The sequence below is a fragment of the Saccopteryx leptura genome, chromosome 2 (assembly GCF_036850995.1).
Source record: "Saccopteryx leptura isolate mSacLep1 chromosome 2, mSacLep1_pri_phased_curated, whole genome shotgun sequence".
Classification (NCBI taxonomy): Eukaryota; Metazoa; Chordata; class Mammalia; order Chiroptera; family Emballonuridae; genus Saccopteryx; species Saccopteryx leptura.
The window spans coordinates 382,865,843-382,887,604 of NC_089504.1; the positions used below are offsets into that span (position 1 = coordinate 382,865,843).

Consider the following 21,762-nt stretch of genomic DNA (forward strand, 5'->3'; position numbering starts at 1 on the left):
AGGCCCTGGCCGGTTGGCTCGGCAGTGGAGTGTCGGCCTGGCACGCGGGGGATCTGGGTTCGATTCCCGGCCAGGGCGCATGGGAGAGGCGCCCATTTGCTTCTCCACCCCCCCCTCCTTCCTCTCTGTTTCTCTCTTCCCCTCCCGCGGCCGGGGCTCCATTGGAGCAGGGATGGCCCGGGCGCTGGGGATAGCTCCTTGGCCTCTGCCCCAGGCACTGGAGTGGCTCTGGTCGCAGCCGAGTGAGGCCCCAGAGGGGCGGGCGTTGCCCCCTGGTGGGCAGAGCATCGCCCCTGGTGGGCGTGCCGGGTGGATCCCGGTCAGGCGCATGCGGGAGTCTGTCTGACTGTCTCCCCGTTTCCAGCTTCAGAAAAATACAAAAAAAATAATAATAAATTAAAAAAAATTAAAATGAGTAAATAAAAAATTCTTAAAAAAAAAAAAAGCAGCAGCACCAAGGTTATGGGTCCAATCCTCAATCAGCACACATATAGCAAGTGACTGATGAATGCACAACTAAATGGAACAATAAATGAATACTCTTCTCTCTTTCTCACTCTCTCTTATTCTCTCCCCCTTCCCCACTCCCTCCCTTCTTACCTCCCTTCCCCTCTGTCTCTAAAATCAACCAAAAATTAAAAAAAAAAAAGAAAATGAAGAACAAAATGAAATCAAAGCAAACAGAAGGCAAGACATAAAAAAGAGAACATAAATCAATGAAATTGAAATTAGAAAACAATAGAGAAAATGTATTTTGACAAAATCAGTAAAATTGACAAACCTCTAGCAAGACTGACCACAAAATAAAGAAATAAATTACCAATTGTACCAAATACAAAAAATCTTATAGCTAACATATTTAATGGTGAAAGACCAAACACTTTCTCCCTAAGATCAGGGACAAGGCACAGATATTTGCTTTTACCACTTTGTTCAACATAGTATTAGAAGTACTGGCCAGTGCAATAAAGCAAGAAAATGAAATAAAAGACATAATGGATCAGAAAGGAAGAAACAAAACTGTCATTATTTATAGGTCACATGATTGTCTACATAGAAAATCCCAAGCGACCTACAAAAGAATTTACTAGAATAACAGTTCGGTAAGGTCACAAGCTATCAGATAAACATGCAAAAATCAATTGTGTTTTTGTATACTATTAGTGAACACATGAACATTCAAATTAAAAACACATGGACGGGCCTGACCTGTGGTGGCGCAGTGGATAAAGTGTCGACCTGGAAATGCTGAGGTCGCCGGTTCGAAACCCTGGGCTTGCCTGGTCAAGGCACATATGGGAGTTGATGCTTCCAGCTCCTCCCCACCTTCTCTCTCTGTCTCTCTCTCCTCTCTCTCTCCCTCTCTACCTTTCTCTCTCCCTTTCTCTCTTCTCTCTAAAATGAATAAATAAAATTAAAAACAAAAACAAAAACACATGGACGTACAAGTTAAAAATCATTCAGTAAGAAAAGGAATACTTAGTTGTGAATCTAACAAACATGTATAGGACTTGTATGCTGAAACCTACAAAACACTGATGAATAATTGAAGATTTAAACAAATGGAGAGACAACCATATTCATGGATTAGAAGAGTCAAGATGTCAATTCTTCCTAAGTTGTTAAGAAAGTTTAATGCAATTCCTATGAAAATCTCAGCAAAGTATTTTTATAGTTACAGACAAAACTATTCTAAAACTTAAATGTAAATACAAGAGAACTAAAGTAGCTAAAACAATTTTTTTTTTTTTTACAGGGACAGAGAGAGAGTCAGAGAGAGGGATAGATAGGGATAGACAGACAGGAACGGAGAGAGATGAGAAGCATCAATCATTACTTTTTCGTTGCGACACCTTAGTTGTTCATTGATTGCTTTCTCATATGTGCCTTGACCGTGGGGCTACAGCAGACCGAGTAACCTCTTGCTTGAGCCAGCGACCTTGGGTCCAAGCTGGTGAGCTTTGCTCAAACCAGATGAGCCTGGCCCTGGCCGGTTGGCTCAGTGGTAGACCATCAGCCTGGTGTGCAGGAGTCCCGGGTTCGATTCCCAGCCAGGGCACACAGGAGAAGTGCCCATCTGCTTCTCCACCCCTCCCCCTCTCCTTCCTCTCTGTCTCTCTCTTCCCCTCCCGCAGCCAAGGCTCCATTGGAGCAAAGTTGGCCCGAGCACTGAGGATGGCTCTATGGCCTCTGCCTCAGGCGCTAGAATGGCTCTGGTTGCAACAGAGCGGTGCCCCAGATGGGTGGAGCATCACCCCCTGGTGGGCATGCCAGGTGGATCCCCATCGGGAGCATGTGGGAGTCTGTCTGACTGCCTCCCCGTTTCCAACTTCAGAAAAATACAAAAAAAAAAAAAAACCCAACAAACAAACAAACCAGATGAGCCTGTGCTCAAGCTGGCGACCTTGGAGTCTCGAACCTGAGTCTTCCTCATCCCAGTCTGATGCTCTATCCACTGTGCCACCGCCTGGTCAGGTGCTAAAGCAATTTTGAAAAAGAAGAATAAAGTGGGAGGAATCAGTCTTCTCATTCTCAAGCCTTAGTATATAGGTATGGCAATCAAGACAGCATATGGATCTACAATTACCATAAACTAAAATGTTAATTTTTAAAAATGTTGAGGACAATATACTCATAGTTTACTTAGCCTGAGCACTTTAGCTTCCTGCTGAAATCTTCAAAATAAACTACATTTGCTTGCTTTATGAGTTATTGGACATAGGCTGGCTGAGTTTTTTAGGTTTGTCCCGAAGGTGCTGTCAGGACAGTTGTGCTCAAGCACTTCTGGGTTAGTGAGGAAATAGTGAGGTCAGTTGTCTGTTTAGCAGACCTGGTTCCTGATAATAGAATCATGCTATGTGCTTATGAGGGAATTCACTCTTGGCTTTCTCTTGTCTATGGCTCATCCCAGAGCTCATGTGGTCATTAAGGTTTGGGTTACGGACAGGGCAGAATGGGGAGAAAAACATTTGATTGCACAGTTCCTTGCCATAGTCTGGCTAGTCACAGGTGGTCCCTACGAGCTAATGCCTGGTGCGGCTGTGTTTCCAGGATCCATACATACCTCTGTGCTTGTTAACTTGTGGAGTACGTATGCTCCCCACAGAGTCAGAAACTGAGGGTAGCTCTGTAAAAAGCCACAAGCAGCCTAATACCATCTCTGAGGGATTTTTCAACTGGCAAGGAAGAGGTAGGTGGATGTACGTGCATCTGCTCCTTCCTCCAGTGGAAACTAGCCTTCAAGTGGTTTATGTAGAAGAAACTTGTGTTTGCTAGGGCTACCATAACAAAGTCCCACACATGGAAGGCTTAAACAACAGAAATTTATTTTCTCCCAGATCTGGAAGCTAGAAGTTTGAGATCTTGTTGGTAGCATTGGTTTCCTCTGAGGCCTCTCTCCATGGTGTGTAGATGGATGTCTTCTCCCTGTGTCTTCACATGGGCTGCCCTAGTTTCCTGGGTCAGAAGAGGAGAGGGGAGTATAGACATGGCACATCAGCTCTGAAGCGTAGTGTCTTTGCCCCTGCCCCCATCTCATTGGTTAGAACTAATCAAGTGGTGTAGCTGTATGGTATCTGGGAGTGGGGAGAACCTGGTATGTGGGAACACTTGGGTCTCGACCACCCCCAGGGGTATGTAAGAGGACATGTATATGGATTGATGGCCAGAAGGGAGGTGTTCATCCTTTGCTTCCTTGCCGTGCCATGTCTGGGGAGCCACTCTCAGTTCTCCCTTCCTCTTCATCTTTATCCTTATCTTTGTCTGAGAGGTTTAGCAGAGGAGGAGGGAGAAGGGAGAAGTCAGGGCTGAGCACAGTGAGATTAGGCCCTGCAACTGTTGGCAATCCTAACCCTCTTGCCTCATTTCAGAGAAGCTGATGACCCCTGAGATGTTTTCAGAAATCCTCTGTGACGACCTAGATTTGAACCCACTGACGTTTGTGCCAGCTATTGCCTCTGCCATCAGACAGCAGATTGAGTCCTACCCCACGGACAGCATCTTGGAGGACCAATCAGACCAGCGTGTCATCATCAAGGTAGGCAGCTCCTCTCCATGTGACAGGGCCTTCCTTGTCCTGAGGTAGGGGAGGGTCATGGGACACTGAAAGTACATGGAGTCTTTGATGGAAGCCTGTGGAACAGTGCTACTGGAAAGCAGTCTTTGAGACGGCACATGACTCTGCTTACTACCCCAGGGAGAGTGGGCCTGACTTCTCTGAGCAAGGCATTACATTCTGGGTGTAGTCAAAGGAGATGAAGCCAACTGATGGCTAGAGTGGGAAATACCAAATAAGATGACCACACTCCACTCTTCCCGTAGGCTAGCTGGGCTGAACACACCCCATACTGTCTTAGTAACCCACCGCAGTCCTGGAGTAGGTGCTGCCCTACCCGCTGTGTTACAGGTAAAGAGGTAGGCACATGGAAAGGTAAAGCCATGTACCCCGCACTGCCCAGCTGAGAAGTGGTAGAGTGGCAATTTGGAGCCAGGCCTCCCTGCTAGAGCCTCTCTGGTGTGAAGTGGTATCTCAGTGTGGTTTTGATTTGCATTTCCCTGTTGATAAGTGATGTTGAATATTTTTTCATGTGTTTATTGGCCATTTGTATATTTCCTTCAGAGATATCTATTCAAATCCTTTGCCAGTATTTTAATCAGGTGTTCTTTTGTATTTTACAAGTTTTTTATATTTTCCACATATCAGATATGTGATTTTGCAAATATTTTCTCCCATTCTGTGGGTTGCTTTTTTATTTTATTGGTAATGACCTTTGATGCTGTGGAACAGTGCTCTGTTTATCAGGCCAGAAACGTTGTGGGCACTGTGACCTAGGTGACAGCATCCCCTCTTGTAGGTGAGGAAACTGAAGATCACACCCAAGTCTTTCCACGTGTAACTGGGATTTCAGAAGAGTTGGGTGCTTGCTTCTGTGAGGGTGCTCTTAGTCTGGCTCTAGGGACACAGTGGAAGACAGGAATTTTTGGAGTAATGGCACCTGAGTAGTGTCTCCTCACAAAGCAGTGCCTTAGTTTGGAGCAGCCACTTACAGATGTTCTCAGTGATACTGGGACCAAAGCCCAGGCCTGGCCAACTTAACCAGGCACCTGTCCCGGGTCAGCTCCCCTCAGTTCCAGAGGCCTGGGGGGCTTGGTGCTGCTGAGAGTCAAACCATCAGACTTTGCGGAGTTGGCCGAACCCTATTTTGGGAGTGGAAAGGTTTGTGAGGTAATACAGGTCAAGGCTGGAGAGACAAGTGAGAGCCTGGCATCAATGGTGTGTGCTTGCTCGGAGGTCCTGACTCTGCCCTGTCTCTGTGAGCTCATCTGGTGTTCATCCCACTGCTGCCACCACCAGATGTTTCCGCCAGCCTGGGTCTCAGTGGCAGCCAGTATCTCTCCTTTGCCCAAAACACTTTGCAAGCTTCGCACATCCCTCTGTGGAAGCTGGAGCCCTTATGACGGCCTCAGGCCCTACTCTGCAGGGGACCCTTCCCTCCAGGGAGCCACCAGCCTTCTCTCTTGGCTCATTCAGTTCTTCCTAAAATGCCACCTCTCCCAGGAAGCCTTTCTGGGCCTCCTACATAATGTGGCTGACCCTGTACCTTCTATCCCTCTGGTCATTTTCCCCCTTAGCACTTGGTACCATTCCAATATATATTGTATTAATCTAATGTCTGTCTTTCTCCCAGCTGGTTGTCAGCCCATGAAGTCAGCTTTTTGTTTGTCTTACCCACCGTTGCATCCCCTGAGCCTCTCTTTGGTTGGCATGCAATCTATATTATTTAATAATTGAAAGTATTAATGTTCAATTGGTGGGGGATAGGTCACCCTGTCCACATGGCACCACCTAGCAGCAGAGAGGACTTATGGTGCTGCACCCGGGATGGGGCTTGCTGGGTGTGAGCACTGTCCCAGATGGTCCTATTAGCTTCTGTTTGGTCCTGTTACATTCTGTTTGGTGCGTTTCTGTGGACTGCCTGCCACTTCTCGTTTTTTCCTGTCCCAGTGTGCTGATGTGGTTGACCAGGCATTCAGGTCCTCTTAGGGGAAGGGGCAGCTCTTCTGGTTCCATTCTGTAAACCCACCATGGTTGCCCAGTGGGTGAGGAGGGCCTGAGGGTTGGACTGCAGTGAGGGGAATGTGCACAGGATTCAAGAGGTGCAGAACTTCATGAACAGAGTCGGGGTCCTATGTTTCTCAAGAAAAGGAGAAGTCTCTGTGCAGGCTGGTCCCTAAGTAGTGGCCAGTTCACTGCCTGCCATGTTCCTTGTCTTAAAAGCCAAGTTAAAAGCACCCAAGGACAGTGGGGTGAATGGGCAGATACAACACCTGGGCTGCTCACCTGGCACACCTGGCCTGCTCACCTGGCAGAGCACTAAACAGCAGTGAGATGGTCCCAGCCTCACATAGCCGTAGAAGAAATCTTATGGACAGAATGCTCAGTGTACAAAGCTGGACTCCATAGAGTGCTTCCTGTGTGATTCAGTGGTGCCCACTTTCAGAGTGGGTACCATTATGTGTCAGTTGAGAAGTTAGGGAGGTGGTCCCCCACCCTTGGATACAGGCTGTGTTCTGTCTTGCTCTGCATGCTGCACACGCAAGGTCTGGATCCTCTCTTGGCTGCAGGCTGCACATCAACAGGGCGCTGCTGGGAGTATGGTAGAGTAGTTCACCATGGGCTTCAGCTCTCCTCCCAGGCTTTGTCTTTGCCTTGTGGGCTGGTAAAGGTGTGATTCGGATCTGTGAGCACACTTACCAAGATCATTTCTAAGTGGAGCTCTATATTGAGGCAAAGTAAGGGGGCAGATGGTTGCTGAGGCGAGGGCTCAGGGTCATTGTTTTTGTTTTTGTTTTTTTTTTAATCTGAAATCCGTTTTTTGGTGCATGCTCTAGTTTTTGTGCAGTTTTAATTTCTTTTTGTTACAGTTAATGGCATGCATTGGTTTTTTTGTTTGTTTTGTTTTTGTTTTTACAGAGACAGAGAGAGAGTCAGAGAGAGGGATAGTCAGGGACAGATAGGAACGGAGAGATGAGAAGCATCAATCATTAGTTTTTCGTTGCACATTGTGACACCTTGGTTGTTCATTGCTTTCTCATATGTGCCTTGACCGCGGGCCTTCAGCAGACCGAGTAACCCCTTGCTTGAGCCAGCGACCTTGGGTCCAAGCTGGTGAGCTTTTTGCTCAAACCAGATGAGCCCGTGCTCAAGCTGGCAACCTTGGGGTCTCGAACCTGGGTCCTTCTGCATCCCAGTCCAACGCTCTATCCACTTGCGCCACCGCCTAGTCAGGCGAGGGTCATTGTTTGATGAGTGACAGTTGAGCGGAGCCCTGAGTGACTGGTATACTCTTGTCAAGAGCAAGACCAGCAGGAATGAAGAGGAGCAAGGGAACAGGAATGGGGAGAGGTGGGACTCAGGTGCCCCAGGGCCTCTTTAGGGTCTTCCCTCAAAGGTGACTGTGCTGGGTCCTGTGCCAGAACCCCTTGTGGCCACCCTAGCTGGTTTGTGAGCTTAGCCCTGTTTTGTGGATGGAGGGCTGCAACTGGAAAGATGAGGGCCAGCCCTGGTTCTCAACGATGAAGTCATTAGCAGGGTCCAGCCCGGCCTGGTACTCCAGAGCGAGCTGTCCCACCATCTTAAAGCCCCTGTTGGGTGGGTTCTGACTGCTCTAATTTGGGTTCTTTGGTTCTGGCCCCAGCTGAACATCCACGTGGGGAATATCTCCCTGGTGGACCAGTTCGAGTGGGACATGTCGGAGAAGGAGAATTCACCCGAGAAGTTCGCCTTGAAGCTGTGCTCAGAGCTGGGGTTAGGTGGGGAGTTTGTTACCACCATTGCCTACAGCATTCGGGGACAGCTGAGCTGGCATCAGAAGACCTACGCCTTCAGGTAGGATTGTGGATGAGTCCCTCTTTCATTCCTTTGCAAACCTGTTTTGGGGAAAAACTGCTCCCTGTATGTGGTGATATCTCTGGGATTTTCTGGAACTTCACAGTATGGTCTGGCCTCAGGTGGCATCATTCTTCCTGCTGCTTCATGTGTCCCAGAAGCAGGACTCCCCACCCCCTGCCATCAAGTTGGGGGTAGGTCTAAGGAGATGGAGTATCTGCTCCCTTTGTCCTCCACCCATCCTTCTCTGCCCTGGGCCGTGCTCTGCTGCCTGCAGTCCTCACACCCTCTGTCCTCCTCTCTGCGCTCTTTCCCACACTGTCTCTGACAGGGTGACACATCCCAGGGGTCTTCATCTGATGGACTTGCATTCTATCTCAAACAAGGGCTACTCCATACCACTCTCCCAGCTCATGGAAGTCAGGGAGTCCTTCAGCAGCTGCTTTTTACTGTTGCGTCTCTCCGTTGTTCAGTCAGAGGCCAGTTGGTAAGCAGCTATACTGTCCAGAACCCATATTGGGTGCCGCGGAAGTTAAAGAGCTGAATTCAGTCTGCCTGCGAAGGTGGAAGTCCAGTGTCCTCTGTGCTGGGGTAGGGGTGGACCGGGATCAGGGCTCTTCAGCAGTCAGACATGGCCTTCCTGTTGGTATTGGCCTCGCAGCATGAAGCGCAGACCTGGCAGCAGGTAGGACTGGGTGAGCTTTAACTGAGTAGTGGCGCTTGCCTATGTCAGGACTGTTTATCACATCCAGCTCTGTCCCCTGAACTCCTCTTTCACATTTGGATGGTGTGTGTGTGGGCGGCGGAGGGGTGCTAAGTATCCCTGCATCAAAACAGGATGTTAGAATTTATTCTGCTCATGAAACTGTCATCAACCACATGTGGTGGTCATTATTTAGAGACTAAAGCTTAAAATTCTGCATGAGGAGCAATTATGGAGGTCTTTTTGCAAAGATAGCAATAAATGGGGCTCGTGAGTATGTTTGTGTCTCAGCTGGTTCCCCCAAAATTCCCAGGAGACAGCTTTCTTATGACTTCCTGTAAATCTGAGCAAGAGAGAAGGAATGATCGTGTACCCACAGGGTTTGAGGTTCTGGGCCTGGGAGATGGCTGAGCCCCGCCAGGTCTGTGCTCCCAGTATCCAGGCTGAGATGGCATATCTGTCACCTTTCACAACCCTCCAGCAGCCCTGCCAACTAGCTGGTCCTGCTTCACAGATGGGTCCAGGCCCAGAGAGGAAAGGGGAGGTAGTGTCTGGCCCATGTCTCCCACTTCCTGTGGGAGGCCTGCTTGAGGTGTGTTTGTGTATTTATTCATTCTGCACTGGAGCTACTGCCAGTGGGTCTGAGACTGGTCTGGGGTGGCCTTGCTTCCTGGAGCTGACCCTGAGGTCCTAGAAGGTAGTAACATTGTGCACGTCTTGGGAGTAATATCAACACCAAGTACCTCATCCCCCAGTTGCTGACTGAGTCAGAACCCACGTTCTGACTGGCAGGTACAGGGTTGGAATGTCATGCTGCTCTGAGCAGTGGGACCCTGAGGGTGTCAACACAGCATCATCCCTCCTGCTTTGATTTCCAGGTGACCTAAAGTCCTTAAGCCTCAAGAAGCACTGTGCCAAGTAGCTCCAGAGCAGGAGCCTCTGGGGAGCCCCTAGTGGTGGTAGGTCGGGATTTATAGACAGATTCTTCCCTTATCTTAGGAGCTAGTTAATGAATTCCAGTTTTGTGGACAGGGAGCATCACAGACCTCCATCCCACCTCAGTCTCTAGTGCTGAGTGTGCAGGTTTCACATCCTCGGGATTGAAGGAAAGGCAGGGCCTTTTCTTTTGTGGCTGGCTTCTTAGCATACTGTTTTCAAGGTTCATGCATTTGGTAGCCTATATCAGAACTTCATTCTTTTTTTGTGGCTAAATAACGTTCTGTCATATTGATACATGAAATTTTCTTTATCCATTCATCAGTTGGTGGACATTTGGGCTATTTCCACTTTTTGGCTAAGAATAATGCTGCTATGGTCATTCATGTACAAGTTTTTGTTTGAATATCTATTTTCCATTCTCTTGGGTATGTATGTAGGCGTGGAATTACTGGGTCACGTGGTAACTATGTTTAGCATTTTGAGGAACTGCCAGACTGCTTTCCAAAGTAGCTGCACCGTTTTACTTTCCCACCAGCAGTATGAGAGTCCCAGTTTCTCCACATCCTCACCAACATTTATTATTCTAGCCATCGTAGTGGTTAGGGTGACGTGGCATCTCATTATGGTTTATCGATTGATTGATTGAAGAGAGAGAGAGAGGAAGGGGTAGAGACAGAGAGAATGAAACATTGACTGTTGTTCCATTTATTTATGTATTCATTGGTTGATTCCAGTATGTGCCCTGACTGGGGATCAAACCCACAATCTTGGCATATCAGGATGATGCTCTAACCCAGTGGACCCCAACCCCCGGGCCACAGACCGGTACTGGTCCGTGGGCCATTTGGTACCGGTCCGTAGAGAAAGAATAAATAACTTACATTATTTTCGTTTTATTTATATTTAAGTCTGAATGATTTTATTTTATTATTATTTTTTTTTTACAGAGTCAGAGAGGAATAGATAGGGACAGACAGACAGGAACGGAGAGAGATGAGAAGTATCAATCATCAGTTTTTTGTTGTGACACCTTAGTTGTTCATTGATTGCTCTCTCATATGTGCCTTGACCGTGGTGCTACAGCAGACCAAGTAACCCCTTGCTCGAGCCAGCGACCTTGGGTCCAAGCTGGTGAGCTATGCTCAAATCAGATGAGCCCGCACTCAAGCTGGCAACCTCAGGGTCTCGAACCTGGGTCCTCCGCATCCTAGTCCGATGCTTTATCCACTGCGCCACCGCCTGGTCAGGCCGATTTTTTTATTTTTAAAAAATGACCAGAGTCCCTCTGTTACATCCATCTAAGACTCACTCTTGACGCGTCTTGTAAGTTCGACAATTATATTTAAAAATACCAGTTTTTACGCTGATCGCATAATTTTATTTTGTGCATTTATCCGTCCCACCCTAAAGGCCAGTTCGTGAAAATATTTTCTGACATTAAACCCGTCTGTGGTCCAAAAAAGGTTGGGGACCACTGCTCTAACCAACTGAGCTACCTGGCCAGGGCCTCATTGTGGTTTTGATTTGTTTTGCTCTCATGACTAATGATATTGAGCATCTTTTCATATGCTTTTGTCCATTTGTATATCTTCTTTGGAACAGTGCCTATTCTAGTCCTTTGTTTTTAATTTATTTTTTATAATTGGTTTTTTTTTTAATGTTTTCTTTTTTTAATTAATTTATTCATTTTAGAGAGGAGAGGGAGAGACAGAGAGACAGAGAGAGAGAAGGGGGGGAGGAGCAGGAAGCATCAACTCCCATATGTGCCTTGACCAGGCAAGCCCAGGGTTTCAAACCGGCGACCTCAGCACTTCCAGGTTGACGCTTTATCCCACTGCGCCACCACAGGTCAGGCTATTTTTTATAATTGGGTTTTAAGAGTTCTTTTTTTTTTTAATTGAGAGGTGGGGAGGCAGAGAGATAGACTCCCATGTGCGCCCCAACCAGGATCCACCGGGCAAGCCTCTTACCTGGGCAATGCTCTGCCCATATGGGGCTGCTGCTCCATTGCTCAGCAACTGAGCTATTTTTAGCATCTGAGGCGAGGCCATGAAGCCATCCTCAGTGCCCAGGGCCAACTTTGTTCAAAACATTTGACTCATGGCTGTGGGAGGGGGAGTGAGTGAGAGAGAGAGAGGAGGGAGGGGTGGATAAGCAGATGGTTGCTTCTCCTATGTACCCTGACTGGGAATTGAACCTGGGACATCCACATGCCAGGCTTACACTCTACTGTTAAGTCAACTGGCCAGGGCAAGAGTTCTCTATATAGCCTAGATACAAGTTCTTTATCACATACCTGACCTATAAACATTTTCTCCTATTTTGTGGGTTGTCTTCTTACTTGTGACAGTGCGATTTGAAGTACAAAAGTTTTAAGTTTGAGCCTGATCAGGCGGTGGCACAGTGGATAGAGCGTCAGACTGGGATGCGGAAGGACCCAGGTTAGAGACCCTGAGGTCACCAGCTTGAGCGCTGGCTCATCTGGTTTGAGCAAAGCTCAGGAAGGGGTTACTTGGTCTGCTGAAGGCCCACAGTCAAGGCACATATGAGAAAGCAATCAATGAACAACTAAGGTGTCGCAATGTGCAACGAAAAACTAATGATTGATGCTTCTCATCTCTCTGTTCCTGTTTGTCTGTCCCTGTCTATCCCTCTGACTCTCTCTGTCTCTGTAAAAAAAAAAAAAAAAAAAAAAAGTTTTAAGTTTGATGTAGTCTACTTTTATATTTTGCCTTTTATTGCTCATGCCTATAGTGTCACATGTAAGAAACCACTGCTTTGCCTGACCAGGCGGTGGTGCAGTAGATAGATTGTTGGACTGGGATTGGAGGACCCAAGTTCGAGACCCCGAAGTCGCCAGCTTGAACATGGGCTCATCTGGTTTGAGGAAGGCTCACCAGCTTGAGCCCAAGGTCGCTGGCTCGAGCAAGGGGTCACTCAGTCTGCTGGAGCCCCCCAGTCAAGGCATATGTGAGAAAGCAATCAGTGAACTAAGGTGCTGCAACGAATTGATGCTTCTCATCTCTCTCCCTTCCTGTCTGTCCCTCTGTCTCTGTCACCAAAAAAAACATTGCTTAATCCAAGGTCTTGTCTCACCACCATGTGTTGGGAAGACTGTTCTTGCCTCATTGAGTGGACTTGGCACCCTCGTCAAGTCAGTTGATCTTGAACAGGAGGGTGACATCAAGTTTTGTCTCCTCCTTCCAGATGAGTGGCTGTGGCAGGTTGCTTCTCTCAGTCCCCATTCTCTCATTTGTACAATGGGCATAGAAATGCTTCTCAGCCTGACCAGGCGGTGGCGCAGTGGATAGAGTGTTGGACTGGGATGCAGAGGGCCCAGGTTCGAGACACTGAGGTCGCCAGCTTGAGTGCGGGCTCATCTGGTTTTAGCAAAAGCTCACCAGCTTGGACCCAAGGTTGCTGGCTTGAGCAAGGGGTTACTCGGTCTGCTGAAGGCCCACAAGGCACATATGAGAAAGCAATCAATGAACAACTAAGGTCTCGCAACAAAAAACTGATGATTGAGGCCCTGGCTGGTTGGCTCAGTGGTAGAGCGTCGGCCTGGCGTGCAGGAGTCCCGGGTTCGATTCCCAGCCAGGGCACACAGGAGAAGCACCCATCTGCTTCTCCACCCCTCCCCCTCTCCTTCCTCTCTGTCTCTCTCTTCCCCTCCTGCAGCCGAGGCTCCATTGGAGCAAAGTTTGCCCGGGCGCTGAGGATGGCTCTGTGGCCTCTGCCTCAGGTGCTAGAATGGCTCTGATTGCAGCAGAGCATCGCCCCCTGGTGGGCATGCCGGGTGGATCCCAGTCGGGCGCATGCGGGAGTCTGTCTGACTGCCTCCCCGTTTCCAGCTTCGGAAAAATACAAAAACAAACAAACAAAAAACCCACAAAACAAAAAAAACTGATGATTGATGCTTCTCATCTCTCTCCATTCCTGTCTGTCCCTGTCTGTCCCTCTCTCTGACTCTCTCTGTCCCTGTAAAAAAAAAAAAAAATGCTTCTCAGCTGGTCTGTTGTGTCATATGAGATCACATTGGAAATTAACCTCAAAATACTTTTTAAGTGTTGGTCCCAGTCCCTCTGTTGCTTCAAACATTGCCTTCCCCACCTGGGCTCTAGGTAGCCACCTGGACACTGTGGGGTATAGGGGCCTTGAAGCCCGTGAATCATAATCCCCTTGGAGGGGTAGGAGGCAGGGTGGGTCTGTGACTGTGTGTCCTCCCCCAAACCAGAGTCAGGCCTGCTGGCCCCAGGCCCATTCTTGTTTTGAGCAGTTCTTATTTTAGAACAAACCCATTGGAGTGGAATCTTCCCAGAGCCAAGGGGGTAAACAAAGGGGCCTCCAGGACCCACTCACCAGCTCTTGTTTAAATTAAAAGGAAAACATATTTTCTTCCCTTGGGTGTGAGCTTGGCTCCTTTCTTGTCTGCCCTCCTGAGGAAGGTGGTTGGTAGTCCTCGAGGTGAGGAATGATGTTTGGGTCTGGGGCTGGGTGGTTCCTGGATTGTCAAACCACCACACTGGCTGGAGAACAGCATCAGGAATGCTTAGGAGAGGTTGGCCCTGGAGTACCAAGGGGTAAGGGCTGCTGCTGCTCATTCACTGGCCTGAGTCATTAGGCACAAGCTCTGGCTTCTGGGCCTTGTGGATGTGGACCCCACGGGCCAAATTCAGCAACAAGATGTGAGCCCCACTTCTGCTGCCAGAGTCAGCTCTGGGCTGTGGTACCAGCCTCACCTGCAACCTGAGCTATGTCGTGTGTGCTCACGGTCTCTGAGACCCCCCCGGATGGGAAAACAGCATTGGGAGGCTGAAACAGACCCTTGACTGCCCTGTGCTGGCTGGTGTCATAAGGAGTGGGGACTCCACAGTCAGACCTGGCTGAATGTTCTTCTCTAGCCAACCACTCATGTGACCGTGGGCACAGGGTTCAAGGAGGCTGTGTAAGGCCTCTAGACCCCAGGGAGCTCCCTTAGAGGATATATGCTAGCCACTGTAATATGTGTGATCCTTTGAAAACCCCTCAGGTCATGTGTCTTTCCTATTTTCCAGATGAGGTCAAAACCAAGCCCGCCCCCCCCCCCAGGAGCCTGTCCTGTTTTTTGGGGGGTTTTTTTTTGTATTTTTCTGAAGCTGGAAACGGGGAGAGACAGACAGACTCCCGCATGCGCCCGACTGGGATCCACCCGGCACGCCCACCAGGGGCGAAGCTCTGCCCACCAGGGGGCGATGCTCTGCCCCTCCGGGGCGTCGCTCTGCCTCGACCAGAGCCACTCTAGCGCCTGGGGCAGAGGCCAAGGAGCCATCCCCAGCGCCCAGGCCATCTTTGCTCCAATGGAGCCTTGGCTGCGGGAGGGGAAGAGAGAGACAGAGAGGAAGGGGGGGTGGTGGAGAAGCAAATGGGCGCTTCTCCTATGTGCCCTGGCCGGGAATCGAACCCGGGTCCCCCGCACGCCAGGCCTACGCTCTACCGCTGAGCCAACCGACCAGGGCTAGCCTGTCCTGTTTTATTCCATCAGTGTCCAGCAGGCACCTACCTTGGGCCCTGCCTGCTCTCAATTTGCCCAGAGCTGACAGTGTTTTGCAGGGCTCCAGGCTTTGGTGGGCAGACTCCTGACAGGCTGCAGTAGAGCAGGGCAGGCCTTTGGCAGGGCCGAGCCTCAGGAAGAAGGTGTAGCCGCCCAGCTGGAGGGGAGAGAATAGGGCCCCGGGGAGGCCAAAGTGGTGACATGGGGAAGGGGTGGGAGAGGATCACAGTTTTGGGCATGCTCTGAGGTTTGTCGGCCAGGCCAGGGGTTGGGCTGTCTGCCCTAAAGGTGGGAGGCACACAGATCCTCCTGGCAGCTGTGGTCCCCATGCCTTTTCAAGCTTCTGTCCCACAGAGTTGGAAACTAAGCCCAGAGAGAGAGGAGGTAGCTCAGCATCTCCCCTGGTGGCTCCTGCCTCTGCCATTCTACTTGCCCCCCCACTTCCTTCCCCATTCCTTCATAGTCTTTGCCCAGGCTGAACTAACTCCCCCCACCCCTGCTATATTCACTTGGAAAGAGGATGCACAGGTGGCCCTAGAGGTGAGGGACCCCAGAGTAGTCAGGGGATGCAGGTCTAGGTCCTAGCTCTTTGCCCTAGCAAACAGTCTGGCCTCTCTGGGGAGCTTATTTCAGGCCTGGTAAAGTGGGCTGAGGGGCAAGTGTGTGGAACATCCAGGAGCAGGCTGGCTCAATGGACCCTCAGTGAGGGGGATGTCCAGGACTTGAGTGGCCCCCTCCTTTTGCTCTCCTTTGATCCCCACCTGCTTCCCCAGTTGGTGGGACACAGACAATGTGAACAGTCCTCCAACTCCAGTGATAGCAGCTGGCTCAGCCACACTGTTCTGTCAAGGGAACCACCGCCATAGTAGGATGATCAGTCTACAAATCCAGAGACACTGAGGCGGCAGCATAGGGCCCATTTCTTTGAAGAGAAGCTCAGCATCATGGGGCCAGCACTGCTGTGGCCCTGGGAGGTCCTGGCATCTCTGCCTTGAGGCTCAGGTGTCAGGAGCATCCCCGGCTGCCCCTATCCAGGAGTGTTGCTCCAAGAAGTTGGGCATAGAAATGGACCCAACTAGGAGGAGGAAGCAGGACAATCTGGACCTTACTGCCCTGGCTCCAGCATTCCATCAGTTTGTGGGCAAAAGATAGACAGTGGTTTCTGGGGCCTTCCCAGCTGTTGTTCTGTTAGCTAGCACTTTCTTTCCCCTCACCACTGCAGTGAGAACCCCTTGCCTACTGTGGAGATTGCAATCCGGAACACAGGGGATGCTGACCAGTGGTGCCCACTGCTTGAGACCCTGACAGATGCTGAGATGGAAAAGAAGATCCGTGACCAGGACAGGAACACAAGGTACCTCCCATTCCCTGGCACCCCTACAGTTGGTTCTACCCACAGGCACTGCCTTCCAGGCAGGTACAGAACCATGCCTTTCCTCAGTGACCTAGTTTCTTTCTAGGAGGGGACCTGTGTGTCCCCAGGGTGATGAGTCCAAATCTAACCCCTAGGGTACAGGTTTTAAACCCTGCAGGGAGCAAAAGTAAGCCCTTAGATTGTGTCTGGCCATAGCCCAGACCTAAGTTTCAGGGCCCATGAAGAGGTGGGCAGGGCCTGAGCAGGCAGGAAGGAGGACAGCAGTACACAGGTTATGTCCAGGGGGAGGGGCTCGGAATCCCAACCACCATGTCCTCTCTGTCTCCACTCCCCTGGCTGTCCTAGAGAGCCCTGGGGGATGGCAGCTGCCCAAGGCTGGGAGCTGGCCCTGGGTCACCACCCTCTCCCCTCCTACAGGCGAATGAGGCGTCTCGCCAACACTGCCCCAGCCTGGTAACCAGCCCATCAGCGCTTGGCTCCCACGGAGCATTCAGAAGACCAGCCTGCCTCTCCATCTTCTGGCAAGGAGGGAGGCAAGAAGCCAGTCCAGGGCCACCCTGAGGAGCACGGGTAGGGAGGCCTTTCAGGTCGCCCTCCCCCAAGCACACTTCTATTTGCTGAGCCTTAGTCCCCACCATCTGTCCTCTCTGGTCAGGAAGAGGCTTTGTTTTGAGTTGTGTTTTGTTTTTGTATAGGAGCCCCAGGCAGGGCTAGCAACACTTTTTAAATAAAAGGCAACAGGTCATACTCCATTTCTTCAAAGTGGTAGCATAAAAAGAATGGATGAGAGCAGGGAGCAGGGCCTGTTGGGATAGTGTGGTCAAGGCTGGCGGGCCAGGCCTCTTGCCCTGCTCTGCCTCGGTTCCTCAGGGCAGTGTTGACGAGGCTCCAGGGCTCTACTCCCAGCCACCCCAGCCCCTGCAATACCTGAGTCAAAGTGTAACCCTTGCTTTTCTTTGGGCCCTCCAGTTTCCCCACTACTGCCCATGCTCAGACATCTCTGAAGAGCGGAAGAAATGTAGATATGGTCATGAGGCTCAGAGGGCAGGGAGCCCACCTGCCTTCAGTGGCACCCCCAACCCCCTTTGCTTGGTCTTGGGAAGCAGTCGCAGGCTCTCCTAGCCAGGAGGATTGCTTCTCTGGAGTTCCTTGCAGAGGTCTCATCCTATGCAGACACTGCAGGGACATCACCAGCCTGGGTGTCTGTGCCCAGCTAGTCCAGCTTTGGCAGCTGTGCAGCACTGTAGCCACACCTCCCAGTAGTGCACATGTAACAGGTGGACTGGGGACCATCTCCACCCCGACTGCTACATGGCCTGGGCTAGTTGTGGGGAAGAATGCATGTGGAGCAGCACCCTGGTCCAGTGCTGCTTTGTAGGGTGGTGTGTGTAGAGGAACAGCCCCAGGCCTTTTCCCAGCTCTGCCTTCAATGACCTTGTCATCACCTCTGCATCCTCACCTCATCTGTTAATATGGAGATAGTCCCATCTACAGAAGGGGCATGGGGCATATGTGGGTCTTGCTGAGTCAAGCACTGCTTGGTGAACTGGGCATACAGCTGCACTTACTGAAGATAACAGTCCCAGACTCCCAGCACTGGGCTGGTTCCACCTTCAGTTGTTGGCAGGTGCTTCCCCAACCAGGGATGGCTGAGGGTCAGGACTGCTTTGCTCCTGGGAAGCATGACAGGGACCCCATGGCACCTGGTTTCTAGCTGAAATAAGGATTGTGGTTCTCAGTTGCCAGGATGTAGGATGAGAAAGGCCTTGCCATTTGGGCTGGGGAATTCTGTGGCATGTCCTAGGATGTGACAGCTCCCAGGGAACTTATATTTACAAGCTCCTACCCTTCATCCAGGGGTGGAACTTGCTGCAACCAGGGGCCAACTGGGCTTCATGGGAAGGCCCTGACAAGAGTCTACACCCAGGCCCAATTGGCCTTAGAAACTAGTGGGCTCCATGAGCAAGGTGTTTGCTCAGTCTATGGAGCAGGAGACAGCTCTGGAATGGAATGAATACTGCCTACCTAATCCCATTGGGTAGGCCAGCCCACCTGCCTGGGAGGCCTGGGGAAGGGCCAGCACACCAGGCCCTTGTTCTGACTGGTCACAATGCAGACTGGTCTAGGACAACAAGGAAAGCTGGACAGGTCATCTGATGCCCACATTACAGAAGAGAAAGGTGAGCTGCAGGGTCAGATAAGGTTCCTATGGTCCCCTGCTAAAAATGGCAGGGACAGGACTTCCCAGAGTACTCAGCGTCAGCCAGTGCAGGACTCTGCTAAGGCAAAAACTTCTCAAGGCTTTGGACAAGTCCTGGCCCTCTGTACCTAACACCATGGGGCCTTGGTTATATCTTAGTTGCTTATGTTAGTTGCTCACCTGGAAAATGGGGCAAAGGTCTACTTGTTGGTTGTTGGTAAGGGATGGTAGGGGCTGAGGGTATCAACCTGAGGGCACCACCAGCAGGAGCCTTCCCTTCCCTTCCAAAGACCAGGCTCGGTACAGCTGGTCCTATAGCCCCCGAGATGGCCAACCCCCTCTCTGACTGGCAGAGAGCAGGGGCCCAACACAGGTGAGATTTGTCTAAACCTCCAAGTTGAGGCACTGGAGAGGTTTGGATGGAGAAACCCGTGTCTATCATCTGTGAGCTCAAAGCTCTGCCAGAGAGGTTCTTGACCCTCTTTGGGCCTCCCATCCTACTACCTACAGTTGGTCTGAGGGCAGTCCAGGGCAGAGGGTGGGCAAGGTGGACCAGGCTTGGTGGTCCTGGGTCAGGGCCAATGGTACCTGCCCAGCATGGAAGGGTGTGGCCAAGCAAGGCAAGGGGAGCCAGTGCTGTGGAAAAGAGGCTACAAGTTATTGTTTATTTGGATGGCCAACCTCCAGGACAGGTTGCTCTACTGCAAGCAGGGGTTCAGGGTGGGATGGGGGATTGACAGATGCTGGGGAAACAGGCCCCTGGGGCTGGCCTTGGCCCTGGATGGGGTCATTGCTGCTGGGGTCCTGGTTGTTCCTCAGGGAGGGGCAGGTAATTGGGGTCCTCTTCTGGGGCATCCAGTAGCAGCTTTCTGTGGGGAGGGGCCCAGGCTGAGCTGAGGCTAGCACAGGTCCCCCAGGGAGTCAAAAGCTATCTGAAGGAGAATAGGGACAGGGTTGTCATCTCCAGTACTCACAGGAAGCCTGGGGTCAGCAGCAGCCTCTTGCCTCCAGGCTGGTTGGGAAAGACATCCTCCAGGAAGTAGTAGATGTGTCCCACAGCAATCCCTGTGAGAGAAGCAAGGACTGCTGAGGCCATCCTCCCTCATGGTCCAGAGCCCAGGGCCAGTGCAGCTTGTTCTGTTCTGGACCTCCATGTGCAGCCCTGGATATGTAGCCAGGCCCCATAGAAACCTCAGGCCTCAAAGCATGAGTGCCCAATGTCTCGCACAGAGAGCCAGCCCAGGATGGGGCTGCGATTGGCCCTCAAGGACCCAAGACCTGAGGAGGGTAGGGCTTGAGCCCATCAGAGGAGTGGGAGCACTGACCTACCCATCCCCATCCTGGTCAGGACCCACACAAGCATCAGCAGGTAAGGCCTGAAGATGTGAAGCCTGTAGGCCTGCTGGCTTGTTTAAAGGACTATAAAAACAGAGATGCTGGGGGTGGGGGTTGGGGTGGGGTGACAAATGAGAATTCCAGTGTAGGTGAGAGTGAGGGCTCTGACAGAGCATCCAGTTTGGGATGGGCTGGATGGACAGGCAAGGCTCACCCAGCAGGTCCACAAGGATCGAGTTGCCCAGCAGCAGTGAGAAGCCCATGAGTGCCCAGGGCAGAAATGGCGCCTGGAAGGTGAGGAGGCCGAAGAAGTTGACCCTGACCTGAGGGCTGCGACGGCTCCATACATACACCAGCATGGCTGTGAGGGCCTGGCCCAAGAAGAATGGGCTGCCTAGGAACCCCAGCAACTGGGCCAGAGTCAAGGTGCTAGGAGGCCCTCCCCTGGTGCAGTCCACAACCCCTGCCCAGGGTTCCTCTGACTTGCTAAAATCCTGTAATCCTACAGGTTTCCCCACCCCCCTCAAGGTGTGCCCTTCCAAATCTAAAGCCACAATGTGGCCTTCAGGCCCCACATGATCTGCTCTGCCACTTCACCTCACCCCAGCCTCCCACCACCATCCATCCTTGCCCCCGTTTCTTCTGCTGCTGGCATTCAGGACTCAGCCCTCAAGTACCCCACCTGTCTCTCTCCTTCACATCACCCTGTGGAATTTCCTTGTACAACCCTGAAGATCTAGCTAGCCCTGGCACCTGGGGCTGAGTACACAATGCACACTCAATACATCCTAAGCTAAAGTGAACCACTCTGTCCCTCCCGGGTCTGGGCACCCAGGTCATGCCCCAGGACCAACACAGGCTGGACGCAGAAGTGCCCCGGCCTGACGTTCCAGAACCTGGGAAGGATACAATCATAAGGACGCCTCCAAAGAGAAACATGAAGACGAAGTCGGCCGTGCGGCCGCGGAAGGAACCCTCCTCTAGCATGCGGCAGTACCGGAACCTGCGGCGTCCGTATAGGAAATGTCACCCGGCAGGGCCTCAGTTTCCCGCTCCCGGCCGCCTTAGCCCGCCCACACCCCTCCTGGGTCGGTGCAGTTCAGGATACACGAAGAGCATGTTGAAGAAAAAGTTGAATCCCAGTGGCCCAAAGAAGAGGAAGTTGGTGAGGAGCCTCCAGACCTGAGAGGGGCAAGCGGTCAGGCGCTGGATGGGTAGGGTTGGGCCATCAGGTGCCAAGGGCGGTGCGACCTCACCTGGAACTTCCGGAATACGAGGTGCGGGTTAAAGTAGAGCTGGAAGGGACTAAGAAGCTCCAGCTGCTGGGGAGACAAGGGCGCGTCAGGGGCTGCCCCCGGGAATCCAACCGTAACCATGGTGACCACCCCAGGCTGTAACCATGGTGGTGCCCCACCCACCCAGTAGGCTCACCACGGCGGCGGTGGTGACAACGCAGGCCGTGGTGTAAGCCCGCGTCACTGCCGGCACCTGCTGAATCTCGGCCGCCAGACCCTGCCACGCCATTGAACCTTCTTAAGCACTCGTGGCCTGAACGCCTGCGCGCTCTTGAACCCTTCCAAATCCCGCCTTCGGCCAATCCGCGAGGGAAGCGCTTTGCGCCCCGGCTGGGGGAGGGCCTTTAGGCCAGGTAACCAATAGGAAGAGGAAGCGGGGATCTGGGGACGTGGGCGGGTTTAGACTTGGAACCAATGAGCAGGCCCCACAGTTTGAGCACGTGGCGGTTGTTGTGATGGTTGTGGTGTTGGCGCGGGAGAATGTGCAGCCAATGAGA

The 21,762-nt window shown here is 51.4% G+C and overlaps 2 protein-coding genes across 6 annotated transcripts in view; one reads left to right on the plus strand and one right to left on the minus strand.

Moving 5' to 3' along the window:
• Nucleotides 1-17,183, plus strand: part of SMARCB1 (SWI/SNF related, matrix associated, actin dependent regulator of chromatin, subfamily b, member 1) — a 35,794-nt gene extending 18,611 nt beyond the window's left edge. For both annotated transcript variants that reach the window (XM_066365476.1, XM_066365477.1), the window contains exons 6-9: nt 3,870-4,036; nt 7,698-7,888; nt 16,283-16,414; nt 16,853-17,183. In XM_066365476.1, the coding sequence (XP_066221573.1) occupies nt 3,870-4,036; nt 7,698-7,888; nt 16,283-16,414; nt 16,853-16,892 (530 nt within the window). In that variant the 3' untranslated portion in view covers nt 16,893-17,183. The remainder of the gene's footprint in view (nt 1-3,869; nt 4,037-7,697; nt 7,889-16,282; nt 16,415-16,852) is intronic.
• Nucleotides 3,304-21,556, minus strand: DERL3 (derlin 3). Of its 4 annotated transcripts, none has more exons than XM_066365482.1 (7): nt 21,402-21,556; nt 21,227-21,292; nt 21,079-21,152; nt 20,880-20,973; nt 20,185-20,380; nt 19,610-19,700; nt 3,304-3,456 (listed from the first exon to the last, which is right to left on the minus strand). In XM_066365482.1, exons 1-7 carry the CDS (start codon nt 21,492-21,494, stop codon nt 3,435-3,437), a joined length of 636 nt encoding a protein of 211 aa, XP_066221579.1. In that variant the 5' UTR covers nt 21,495-21,556; the 3' UTR covers nt 3,304-3,434. The 4 variants fall into 4 exon arrangements, with proteins under 4 accessions (XP_066221579.1, XP_066221575.1, XP_066221578.1 ...); XM_066365478.1 differs by lacking the exon at nt 3,304-3,456 and adding an exon at nt 19,273-19,504; XM_066365481.1 differs by lacking the exon at nt 3,304-3,456 and adding an exon at nt 19,273-19,523.
• Between the last annotated feature and the right edge of the window lie 206 nt (nt 21,557-21,762).

Coding starts and splice junctions, on each gene's coding strand:
- DERL3 (XM_066365478.1), bottom strand. CDS start 21,494: ATGGCGTGGCAGGGTCTGGCGGCCGAGATTCAGCAGGTGCCGGCAGTG. Junction 21,293..21,401: donor TTGTCACCACCGCCGCCGTG/GTGAGCCTACTG, acceptor TTGTCTCCCCAG/CAGCTGGAGCTTCTTAGTCC. Junction 19,505..19,609: donor CTGCTGACCCCAGGCTTCCT/GTGAGTACTGGA, acceptor CCCTCCCCACAG/AAAGCTGCTACTGGATGCCC.